A 12,920-nucleotide genomic window follows, 5' to 3' on the forward strand; every position below is an offset into this window, starting at 1 on the left:
TACGCAAAGGAGGTCACTTCCCTTGTACAGACAACTGCCAGGTAACCTTTGTGAACCTCAAGTGCGATTCCTCTAAGAAGAAACGCCGAGGCCGGAAATCGCCGTCCAAGGAAGTGTCCCATATCACAGCTGAGTTTGAAATGGAGATGAAGTCAGAAGAAGTCTCAGGTTTGTGAAAGACCATCTCGCTTTAGCATATGTTGGACTTTTAAAAAATTGCCTGCTTCGTGCATTAGCAACAACAAAAAATCACTTCTGTGGCAGATTCACTCTAAATATGCAATGTTATTATGATGATTATGACTTATTTATAATATACTGTGTGACATGCTTTTTTTTTTTTTTTTACAAACATTTTGCACCCTCTGTGGGGTCTCTTACTAGTAAAGGATGAACTATCCTGGTTCTAGGGTGGAGATTTGCCCCAAGCTGCAACGTTATTCCCCTTTTCATTTTCCCTTAATCTTGGATGGCAACCTTTGACTTCTATGGAATAAAGGGGTCTGCTGTTGGACATGGGTGAGAGAGCAGGACTAAACCTGGTCCTTGCCCCCTAGTGAACCCCCCCCCCCCCCCACGGGGAATAAAGCCTCCTTCTAAATATATAATAGTTCCATCCTTGCTCCTTGGTCACACTAGATGGTCTTTTCTGTGGCAAGATTTACATACCCTAAATCATGGGTAGGCAAACTAAGGTCCACGGGCTGGATCCGGCCTGCGGACGGTCCGGAAATCGCTGAGTGGATCGCCAGCGCACACATTCTTTCCCTCCCTCTCCCTCAGTGCGGCACCACCGCCTCCCTCCCTCCTCCTGGCTTCTCCCCGCCCTGCCTAGAGGAGGAAGGGGGCTGGGCTTTGTTGGTGCCAGAAGCAGCAGCGCTCGAGCGGCCGCCATTTTAAGCAGCCCCTCTCTGGAGCCCTTTCACACGCTGCTCATCGTCCTGCCACCAGCCCCTGCCGCCTGCAAGACAGGTAAGCGGCCACCAGGGCTTGTGGTGCTCTTGCATCATTTCCCCCCTCCCCCAAATATAGTTCTCCCCCCCCCCCCAAGGTCTGAGGGACAGTGGAAAAAGTTTGCCAACCTCTGATATGATTGCTGCTTTATGATTGCTGCTGCGGTTGTAACTTATTGATGCTTCAGTGACAGATTCTTTATTTAAACTATTAGCCACTCTTAAATCTTACCTCTCAGAGCAGCATTCAGCATAAGATATTAGAAAAATGAATGCAATAACACAGCAATAAATTGTCCTGGGTGATTAATAGTCCAATAATAAATAAGTATAAACGGGCAAAGCACCAGCTTTAAATCCTAGGCATTTTTAAAATTAAAGAGCACCAAAGGGAGGCTAAAAGACAGTGCTAGGCTAGCCTCTTTAAGAAGGAAGTTCCACAAACCAGGCGTCAGAGTTGAAAAGGCCCCATCTCTTGTCACACACACACACCTCTTATTTCAGGTCAGCATAGTTAGCAGGGCCTGTGATGTCATTGAAGGAAAAGGTATAAGAAATCATTTTGTCTCATCATCTGACAGTTGAGCCTGATTCACACACGGAGCCTCCCACAGAACTTGTCACATAATATAACAGGATGGACAAAACTCAGCCTTGTCAGACATTTCTGGGAGTGGTTCCCCTTATGACGTTTCTGTATCAGGATAATTCAACCATTGCTGCTGCAGAGACATCTAACATACTTTACTTATTGTGTCTGTTTATTTCTCCCAAGTCATACTAGGGTGTCTGTTCTAAATCTGGATTTGGTTTCCTTACTGTTTCTCCACTTAGACACCTGCAATGTCGACTGTTTGAGGAAAAGGATGGAGCAGAAGCTACAGTCGGCAATCAAAACCTTGAGGAAATCTATTAACAAACAGCAATTTTACATTCAGTTTTCGGGGACAGAGTATGAAGTGGCTCAGAGAGCAGCTAAAGTCGTTGCTGAAGGACATGGCGCCTGCAGTACAGGACAAGTGCAGCAGGACGGGAAATGCGGTAAGACCCAAGAAAAATGCTACAAGCCCAAGCGCAGAAACGTACTCTGTTACAACCTTCGAAGGTATGGAGGCTGAAAGCTAGGAGAAAAGAAAGCCTTGTATAGGAGTCCAAACTCTGGACTAGCAGGCAGAACAGTATAGAGGGCTGGAGAGGCTTTGCTTTTTACCAGGAAGGAGCACATTGCAAACTCATTATTGAAATGCTTCACCTGCCATATTGCAATTTAAGAAAGAAGGTTCAGAGCTTACTTGTGATGTTAGTAGTGATGCTTTGTGACTGTACAACATCTGAGAGTTTGGTCTAGAGATTGCAGTGTCTTGTTGGCCTTCCTAGTAGTGCTGTGAAGACAAATCATAATCATAATACTAGAATAAAGGTACTTAATATAGATTCCATTTTTATTTTCCCAGTTACCTGCAGCACAGGCACCTATTATAGTGGAGAACATAACCAGTGCATTCCTTGCTCACCAGGAACATATCAAGACACAGAAGGTCAACTTTCCTGTGAACCTTGCCCAAGCAATGATGGACAGGGCGTAGCAGGTGCACGGAATGTGTCAGAATGTGGAGGCAAGTTTTCTTTGATTCTCCATGTTGCATGCAGGAGTTGGGTATCAAGGCTGAGAAGAGGGAGAGAAGGAAATCTGTGGTGCGCCCCATTGTCAGCGTTCCATTTCAGCTTGTCTGCTTCAGGTAGACAGTAGCAGGTCAGAAGATTCTGGGATGTGTTCTCGGGTAGCCTTGCTAACCTAGTTCTCATTTCACTGGTGTGGCAAAGCTGTGTCTGAGCTGCATCACTTTAGGCTACTCCATACAAACAAACTCTTTCCATGTAGAAAACAACCTGATGTTCAGAATCAGTGTGGGAAAAGCCTGGGACTTCCCAGAAACTTATCTCATAATCAAGAATATGATGACATCAAAAGGCTCCCATGGTGAGAAACAATTAAGCATGTGCAAAACTGTCGCAATGAAATCAATGGCTCCCTCAGCTGCAATGATATGCACATTTACCTAGGAATGAGTCCCATTGGATTCAATGGGGCTCACTTTTGAGCATGTCTGGGGAATCTTTGACTTTCTAGGTGCTGTTGGAGCACAATTTCCATCATCTTTGACCACTAGCTGTGCTGGCCAAGGTTGATGGAACTAGAGTCCAACAACATCTGGAGGGCCAAACCTTCCTCAGCCTTCTTTAAAGGATATGTGCACAGAGTCAGGCTGAAAAGAGCTTGACCTTGTTTAGATCATTCCTGTTTCAATAGCTGCAGAGTCCACACACTCACAGACTGATGACCAAAGGGACTGCTCACTTAATAGATTTAAGTAAGCAGAGAGTGACTGGCGCTGCTGATCTCTCATCTGAGAGCTTCGACTAGTCCCTTAATCCCAAAGGACCACTTCCAGTTTACACCAAAGAAAGAGCAGGCAAAACTTTCATTTCTAAATGTTTCTGATAAAAAAATATTTTTGCATTTCCGTAGAGAGGTAATAACACAGTAGAACTTCTCAATTTCTAGGGCAGTGTTCTCCTGGATATTTTTCTTCTGATGGCTTTAAACCTTGTAGACTATGTCCCCTGGGCACATATCAGTCTGAACCAGGAAGGACCCTCTGTTTCTCATGTGGCGGGGGACTGGTGACAAAATACGAAGGCGCAATGTCGTTTCAGGACTGTGAAACAAAAGGTATGTTTTAAAGTTGACATAGGCAGCTGGGTTTCTGGGAGCTCAGTCTGTCCCTCTTGAGCTTTTCATTCTAAATATAGCCATTTCCCCGGCCTTTATCTTCCATTCATGCCAAGGATTTGGTCAAAATGCTTTTTAGACCCTCTTTCCCATTGTACACACAAACAGATGTTATTTGAGGGTTTTGCCCTAATGCCACCTAGCATTTTTCTTTCACACTACCATTTTTAATTTATTTCCTCCAACTAATCCCTCTCTAAATCTAACATATTAAAGTACATATAAAATATTACTCCTGTCACACACACACACACTCTCTCTCTCTATATATATATAATATTTATTATTTTTAAAAATCCTCTGTGTAACCTTTTGTGGTGAATGAAACTGCTACCATTATCACTTACCTTTCGCAGCCACCAATCATTCCTGGTAAAATCTCTGTTTTCTCTGTAACAGCCAGGTTAACCTGTAGGCATAAGACAAGATTTTATTTTCAAGTTGAAGGAAACTTATTTACAACAACAAATTAGCAGACTGGATATTAAAACTCAGTATGTTGGATAGTAAACAGGCATTGTTCAGTGCTTGCTTACAAGTTATTATATCTTTGAGGCAGTATCTACCCGCCTATACTAGTTTACTTCCCTAAACAATACTGTTATTGGGTTGCCCTTATCTTAACTCCTCCACAGCAACTCTATAAAAGCAGCATCCAAAAAAAAATGGGTCAACAGAAGTAAGAAGACTAAAACTTTTAGTTCAGATGGATTCATAAGAAATGCAAGGAGTTTGTAAAAAACGGCTCCTGCAGTACCACTTGCCTTGTGTCCAGGTGTCATTTTGGTTTGTTCCTCCATGCACTCACTGCCAGCAGCTAACCAGGAAACTCTTCTTGCAAATGATGCTGTGACTTAAGGTGCTGCATGGCAGGCAGGGAGAACTCAGATGGTTCTGCTGTTTTTGACAAGACCCCTCTGCTCCTTATATGCAGCATGTAGCCGTACCCTGACATGTCTACTGCACCATCCATTCTTTGTGTCTTCACCTGTAATATATTGAAAAAATGTAACATGCCTTTATACTACACAGTTCATTGTTCTCCTGGCCACTACTACAACTCTACAACCCACAGATGTATCAGATGCCCTGTTGGAACTTATCAGCCTGAATTTGGTCAGAACTACTGCATCACCTGCCCTGGAAATACTAGCACTGATTTTGATGGCTCTACTAATGTTACACACTGCAAAAGTAAGTCATGTTTCCTTGTGAACAGCTGCAGTCTATAAACTGACAGTGCTTAAGCCTGGTCATATAGTCATAGTCTGTCTGGAAGATTTTGATTTTTGATTATTTTTTTTACAGTGTGGTGACACACTAATCACACATAATTTAGGAAACCTGAAAGTCTGCTTTTTTGGAACTGCCCCTACATGACAGGGGCAAAACACAGAATTTAAACAGATCACTAGTTTCAACCAATCTACATATCTGGTCAGAAATTAGCTTTATTGGAAGGCACTGAGGAATGGCCTCCAACCCCTTCAGAGTAGACTGCTGGCACCTCTCAAGGCGGCTTCGCCTCACAAATCCCCCTTGCTGCCCCTTGATGGCAGTCTGAAGGACCCAATTTAGCCTGATGGATGCCACTTGTGGACCCCTGGTCTGAAGCCTGGAGTGTTTAAAACTGAAACATTGCAGTCCTCTTTGTGCATACGTGTGGATTACCTGTCTATATATCTATATCTGGACACAAAAAGATAAAGGCTTTCAGAAGATATCATAGGCAGATTTGTACTTTTGAGATCCAGATCACCAAGTCACTCAGATAAGTTGCTGTAGTAGTAGTTGTTGTTGATAATCATTTATGAGGCACTTCTTGATATGCAAAATGAGTTACAATCTTCGTCCTTTTCATTCTCAGAGCAAGCTTATGAGATAGGTCATAAAAATTCCCATTTTAGAAATAGGGCGTTGAAAAATTATTTAGGCAGCTCACAGAGTCCATAGCTCAGTTTCTTCTCATTCCTTCCCCTGTAGATCGACAGTGTGGTGGAGAACTCGGAGACTACACTGGCTACATTGAGTCTCCCAACTACCCTGGAGATTACCCAGCAAATGTTGAATGTATTTGGAATATAAGCCCACCCCCAAAGAGGCGGATTCTCATAGTGGTCCCTGAGATATTTCTTCCTATTGAAGACGAGTGTGGTGATGTTTTAGTAATGAGGAAAAGTGGTAAGTTGTTCTGCTGTCCGAGAAAAGGCATTAAAACACGTACAGCCATACCTTGGTTTTTGAATAGCTTAGTTCTCAAATGTTTTGGCTCCCAAACACCTCAAACTCGGAAGTGAGTGTTCCGGTTTGTGAACTATTTTTGGAAGCCAAACGTCCAGCGGGGGCTTCCACGGCTTCCAATTGGCTTCAGGAGCTTCCTGCAGCCAATCAGAAGCCACGCTTTGGTTTCCGAACGTTTTGGAAGTTGAACGGACTTCCGGAACAGATTCCATTCGACTTCTGAGGTACGACTCTAATGAGAATGTACATTCATAACTAAGCCAGAAGTGAACTGAACCTATTTCAGTGCTACATGGTGGCTGCTTGCAACTTGGTTGCACTGACTACATGGGGAGCTGGCGCTAATATTTGCTATTTAAACTCAGTAAATTCTGCAGACAGGAAATTGGAGTGTGCAGTCGAGAATGTTATTTAAACGACATACTCTTACACAGTTATATTTTAAAATGGCAGCTGCTCCTGATTTCTATTCCAACTGAGCGTTCCCTGGAACTGTTTCTTGCCACATTACCTCCATGAGAACTTTTCAGATTGAACTGCCGGTTACAAATTTCCCTGCTAATTCATAGCATTCAGCCATGCACTAAGAATAGCATTACCATTGCCCAACCCCAGCTCCAAATGAATCCCTAAAGAGGTGCATGCAACAGGAGACTGTTCTGATTCATGATTGGTGTCATTTGGTCTTATGTGTACCAGCGCCTTTGGCCTGCCATCAGTTCTACAGCCTTTATCAGCTTCAGGGCTGTGGGTTAGACAGCTAATCTCTAATTGGGGAAGGGTCTCAGCTCAGTGACAGTGAACATGTCTGTATGCAGAAAGTCCAGGGTTCAGTCTCCAACACATCCAGCCAAAGCAATCTCAAGGAGGAGAGCTGGGAGAGACCTCGGAGATGCTACCAGTTGGAGCTAATGGTACTGGTGGAAAGACCCAAAGGTCTCCAACGGTACAAGGCAGATTCACGTGTTCCTCTACTGATAATTGTACCGTTTGGAATGCCTGGTGTTTAACCCTTTCCCAAAAAATCTGCTATATGTTTGTTTTTCTTTTGCAGCTTCACCCACATCTATTACTACATATGAAACTTGCCAGACCTATGAAAGACCGATAGCATTCACTTCCAGGTCACGAAAGTTATGGATTCAGTTCAAATCAAATGAAGGAAACAGTGGCAAAGGATTCCAAGTCCCCTATGTAACATATGATGGTGAGGCTCTGCCCTTTCTCATCTCTGCAATACATGCAGGAAAGTAGTACAGAGGATAAAAATTAATCTCATATTTTGGGGGGCTTTCCTCTGCTGTTTAAACATATTGCTGGCCAAACATTTTTTTCCTTTCTGCTTTGTTCCAGTATTTTTCAGCAATTGTATTTATTTTTATTTATTAGTTTGTTTTTATTATAGTTACCGGTAATTATCTTCCATGCTGCTATATACATAATTATTTAATAAAGGTATAGGTATATCTTCTTCTAACAACTGAAAACCTTTCAGCTACTTTTGCTTTGGTTAAGTTGTTACTGTGTGAATTGATTGGATTCAATGGTTTTAATAGTGAAGTCATAAATTCTAATAGCAAGCTAATGAAATTCAACACATTGGCTCAATTTACATAGAAATGTGCCCCCCCCTTTTTATATATATATATATATATATACAAAACGTTGGGTGGAAACTTGAGAATACCTTTCTGGTGGTTTCTCCCAGGGTTAAGAACTCCTTGCCAAAGAAGACCCAACTAGACTCATCACTTTTTTATAGCACACAAATACATTTTCAGTTAGACATGCCTTTGGCCCATAAGCTGATTTGTAAATATGTAATAATTGTTGTTGTTTATTGATGTTTTACCTGTCTTTGTTTTTTTAAACGTTGTATTGTATTGTACTTTAGAATCATAGAATTGTAGTGTTGGAAGGGATCACAAGGGCCATCTAGTCCCACCCCCTGCAGTGTAGGAATCTTTTTCTCAACATGGCGCTCAAACCCACAATCCTGTAGTTAACAGTCTCTTGCTGACTGAACTATCCCAGCCACTTAAATTGTAGTTAGCCACCTTGAACAGCATTTGGTGGGAAGGCAGAATATAAAATTAACAAATAATAAATAAATGATCTGGATAAATCTCATTGGTCCTTTTTTTCATATAACACCAAACCACTGTTTATTATTATAGGATTGAGTTTCAGGTTCATGTACTCCTCTTTCTCCTTTGGCACAGCTACAAAGATGAGACTGAAAGCTAATCAGAGTTTCCCATTATGTTTGAAGTAGGAGAATTCTGATTAAACTATGGTTTGTTAACAAGCCCGATCAAAAACAATGGTTCAATCCTGGCTTTGTTGAACAAGCCCAACTTTACCTGGTTTCCCTGATTTGGACATGATGAGGAAAGTGGAAGCATTCGACCTCTTCCTTGTGACTGTGACAGAACTGGTTTGCAAAATATGCTTCGATATAAACTTCATTTAAACATAACACTAACCACATTTAATCCCAAAAAAGGAAAACAGAGAAGCTTGCACAAAAGAGGAGATTTTGACCTAGAACTTTGATTTTCTGAGTTGACCCACAACCTTGCATACACGTTTTCTCTCTTCCCCCAACCTCCTTATGTTCTCATTGAACTGGACAGTTATGTATATAAAACGGTTGGCCTATTATTTCCCTTACCAACCAGCTAATATGCTTTGCCTCGTGTCCAACGTGTTTAGGTTGAGTTGAACCAAATAAGGAGGCTTGATCAGGAGACACAATTTAGTTCAGGATAATAAAGTCGTCTGATTGGTATATAAAACCTTCTGTGAACTTGAGCTGAGCGCTGCTCACTAGTCCCTGGACCCTAGAGACTTTCTGTCAGGTTATCTGGTAGTAAAAAGTTGCTAACTTGTTCTTCTTGCTGCTTGCTTTTCAGAGGATTATCAACAGTTAATTGAAGACATTGTTAGAGATGGACGTCTATATGCATCAGAAAATCATCAAGAAATTTTAAAAGTTAGTAACCTTTTCTTCAAATTGCAATGTCCAAGCTGCTATTTTTCTTTCATTGTTTAGTTCTAACGCTGTGCATAAGTGATTGCAGTACTCCTAAAAAGCAGAATCTTGAAGCCAGAAGCAATTTCTAAAGGGGAAGTACAAAATGGAAATGTGCTCAGCAGAGGGCGCCATGCAAAATATACATTCGCTTTCTCTTTCTTTTTCTCTGTCCCCGCTTGCTATCTCTTTCTGTTGTCTCCCACAGGACAAGAAACTGATCAAAGCGCTTTTTGATGTATTGGCACATCCGCAAAACTATTTCAAGTACACAGCGCAAGAATCAAAGGAGATGTTTCCAAGATCATTTATAAAGCTACTGAGATCAAAAGTTTCCAGATTTCTACGACCATACAAATAGATTCCTAGTGCTTTTCAAAAGAAAAAAAATGTTCTGTTGCGTTCCTGTCAAATATTGTATTGTCTTCAACAGTAGGAACATTTTTGCTATTTTGAAGACTCATTGGCAGTCTTTATCTTAAATTGTATATTGAAGAATAACTATAATGTTTTATAATCTCCAATATTTTGAATGGGATTTTTTTTTTACTTCAAAGAAGAAATCATTTTGGATTCCAGAATGCACCCGGTTGAAGATCCAAATTTATTCCTGCACTAGTTTATTCTTGAAAAGCATTTGTTTTAGAGAACGTATCTCTACACCTTTTCTAGAAGAGAAAAATGATTTCTTCTGAGCAAGGAAGGAACCTGGTCAAAGAAACTACCTGCAAAGAAGAGTTACGATATAAAGGAGTGTGTAGTATAAACTAATACTTGGATTTTGAATTGCACTTGAACTTTATATGTAAGATTTTATGGGGGAAATCTAAATTTCATTGTTTCCCATTGGTGGTTGTGGAGACTTTGTTCTAGGTATAAACCAAAAAATACAAAGAAGGGTAGGGATAAAATTGGTGAGTTTATTATTCTAATATTTTGTTGGCCCTGTCACAATATTTCAAAAGCCTACTAGTGTCTAATCCTGCAGATACAATTATGGAATTGTAGATAATTTGGTTTCACCAATGTTTTTTCAATAGGATGGAAGAGACTCGGGGGGGGGGGGGATAGCCAGTTTTCTTGCCCTTAATCTAAATAGGTACACTACTTCTGTCTGAGGGTACTTTAGGTTTGCTATCTGAAGGTCATGTAAATACCGTTCACATTATAAAATTGTATCCAGCTAAGTCATACTCTCAATTAACCCATTGAAAATAATGACTCTGACTAACTCAAAACCATTCCTTTCAGTGGATATAGTCTGAGCTTGACAACCCAGTCTCTCCCCACCCCCACCATGGGTCACAATCCAGTGATGATCTTGTTCATGGTGGCAGCCCTGGCGGTGAGGAAGGCTGTGGGAAAGGGATCTCTGCCAGTGGAACTTTCACCTTCCACGCTCAGCAGTGATTCAGTTGCAGGATTGGGGCCAGGTTACCAGATTGTGGCTTTGCTGTTGATCCACAGTACGTTTCCCAAATTTGGAGTAATCTTGACATCATATGATAAGAGACTTTGATGTAGTCAGAGCAGAAAATGCTGGTTTGGGGGTGAACCTCTAAAATAGGTAGAAGTTGTTACTTTGTTGTTTCCGATATGCTGAATCCATCGATTGCTGGCTCATAAACCTTGGCTCAAAAACCTACTTGCAACCTCATTTTTCATCACCCAAATGGCAATGTTTAAAGGATAGAAACAATCCTCTTGCATCACTTTGTCCCCCGCCCCCAATTCTTGCCGTGTTGTGCCTACCACCTGTCAGATTATTGAAAGAGTTGTGGTCAGTGGGGAAGGACTGTGCCATAGTCTCCCAGCAACAGCATCACGACAGTGGAGTGGCAAAGCAGTGGGCCATTGGTGCTGTGCAGGACCATTCCGTTGGCTCCATTGGTCCACAAGCGCGGCACTGACTCTTAACTCTTCCCACCAGCCCCCTTTGGTTGAGAGGTTTCTGCCTGTCTCCCAGTGGGCAGCCTGTGCTTGCTCGGTGTTATACACAGCTGTTTGCCACAACTTGTGCAGAAATGGCATTGAGTAGGATCAAAGCATAATGGGCGGGGTGGAGGCATGCCTGTCCTCAGCCTGAGCTTGGCAGGGCCTGTTGCCTCTCATCCCAGGTTGTCAGCGGGACCCAGTTCTGCTGGTCAGCTCCCATGGCGTTCCCCAACCAAGCAAGCTGGGGTGGTGAGTCGGGCTTAAGATCGGAAGTCTTCAGGGCTAACAGATCCCCACCCAGTGCCACGTCAACTGCACTTGCCTCGGGAGTCAATAGAAAGCTGTGTCCTGGCTTTACCAACACGAGTCCCGAGTGTTGCATACCCGCTCTGCTTGGCCTCGGACGCTTCCACAGTGCATCTGCCATGTGACTGGGTCCAACTTACTGTCTTAAGGACATTGTCTTTGCGTTTTTTCTTTTCTTTTGATTCAATATATTGCCTCAGTTTTGAGAGTGTGGTTTTTCATGTGTTCACCTTCCTCTGTCCTGGTTGGTGTGCAGTTTGTGTGTGTCTATGTCTGTGTCCTGAGTTTTCCTGATCAGGGACGCGGGTGGCACTGTGGGTTAAACCACAGAGCCTAGAACTAGCTAATCAGAAGGTTGGCGGTTCAAATCCCCGCGACAGGGTGAGCTCCCATTGCTCAGTCCCTGCTCCTGCCAACCTAGCAGTTCGAAAGCATGTCAAAGTGCAAGTAGATAAATAAGTACCACTCCGGTGGGAAGGTAAATGGCGTTTCCGTGCGCTGCTCTGGTTCGCCAGAAGCGGCTTAGTCATGCTGGCCACATGACCTGGAAGCTGTACACCGGCTCCTTCAGCCAATAAAGCGAGATGAGTGCCACAACCCCAGAGTCGGTCACGACTGGACCTAATGGTTAGGGGCCTTTTTACCTTTACCTTTTATTCTCCTTAGAGTCACAGCTACTTACTTAGTGCTCAAATCTACTTCCCTCTTCTATGGGCTGGATTAGGAAAGGTTGCAGACCTCCAGAGGCTACTTCCCTTGTTCAAATGTTGTTGTGGAATAGTTTAAACGCTTGATGCCTGTTGCTGTCTAATTTTCCATATTTCTGATTCTCCACCTCCCACAGCAAAGGTTTTGAATGGCTTAATGAGCATTTCTGTTCAGGGTGCATGACAAAGATGACCAGAGGCAGGGTTTGTTTTGGTTATGGCATCTCCACATTGGAATGCTTGCATGCTCCCAGACTGATTTTTTATTTTATTTTTTGGTGTTGGAGAAAGTTTGTGGGGTTTTTTAATTTGCCGGAGTATTTCATCGTGCTGTTTTAACTGCTATTTTCTGGTTCTGCCCACTTTTATTGCTGGTTGCTGCTGTTCATGTGTTTATCTTGTTTTACTATTGAACTTTTTGTTGTATAGATTTATTTTCTTGATTGACCCCCCCCCCCAAGAGACCTCTGCTGAAGGCGGCTTATACATTTCCTAAATAAACAGAAACAAACAAGTAATCCTTCTTTCAACACTTATTCTGTATCTGAAGTCTTCATCCGTGCACTTGGCAGTCTGAAACAGGCGGCGAGCTTGTGTATGCCTCCCAGATACACATAAATATTGGAAAGTTATCTGGGTAAACTACCTCTCCCCTTATATGATATAGCTGCTAGCCTGTTGTGAATGATACAATTTCTTCTCCTTTATGTTCAACATTGTACCGGAGTCTGTAATATATTGCTTTTGAAAGATTGCTTAAAAAGAAAAGAGATGGGCAAACGTCATTGTGTCTCAGGCCTGTGCCTGGAAGCAAATACAGTCAAGGAACAATACATAACAACTGAAAGATTATTGCCCAAAGGCTGTAAGGCAGCACTTAATACATTTGTAGTCAGGGCATCAAAAGTATATAGAATCAACACAAAGAAATAAACCTTTACTTCTACCAG

At 42.3% G+C, this 12,920-nt stretch overlaps 1 protein-coding gene across 6 annotated transcripts in view; it reads left to right on the plus strand.

Moving 5' to 3' along the window:
• Window positions 1–12,920, plus strand: part of SCUBE1 (signal peptide, CUB domain and EGF like domain containing 1) — a 178,979-nt gene extending 166,059 nt beyond the window's left edge. For 5 of the 6 annotated variants that reach the window (XM_083738725.1, XM_083738727.1, XM_083738728.1 and 2 more), the window contains 9 exons: window positions 10–168; window positions 1,788–1,994; window positions 2,408–2,569; window positions 3,520–3,687; window positions 4,780–4,941; window positions 5,731–5,928; window positions 7,043–7,195; window positions 8,904–8,983; window positions 9,231–12,920. In XM_083738725.1, coding sequence (XP_083594851.1) covers window positions 10–168; window positions 1,788–1,994; window positions 2,408–2,569; window positions 3,520–3,687; window positions 4,780–4,941; window positions 5,731–5,928; window positions 7,043–7,195; window positions 8,904–8,983; window positions 9,231–9,383 — 1,442 coding nt within the window. In that variant the 3' untranslated portion in view covers window positions 9,384–12,920. The remainder of the gene's footprint in view (window positions 1–9; window positions 169–1,787; window positions 1,995–2,407; window positions 2,570–3,519; window positions 3,688–4,779; window positions 4,942–5,730; window positions 5,929–7,042; window positions 7,196–8,903; window positions 8,984–9,230) is intronic. The other variant, XM_083738726.1, reaches the window with a different exon arrangement.

This window comes from Podarcis gaigeae, assembly GCF_964106915.1.
Source record: "Podarcis gaigeae genome assembly, chromosome: 5".
Classification (NCBI taxonomy): Eukaryota; Metazoa; Chordata; class Lepidosauria; order Squamata; family Lacertidae; genus Podarcis; species Podarcis gaigeae.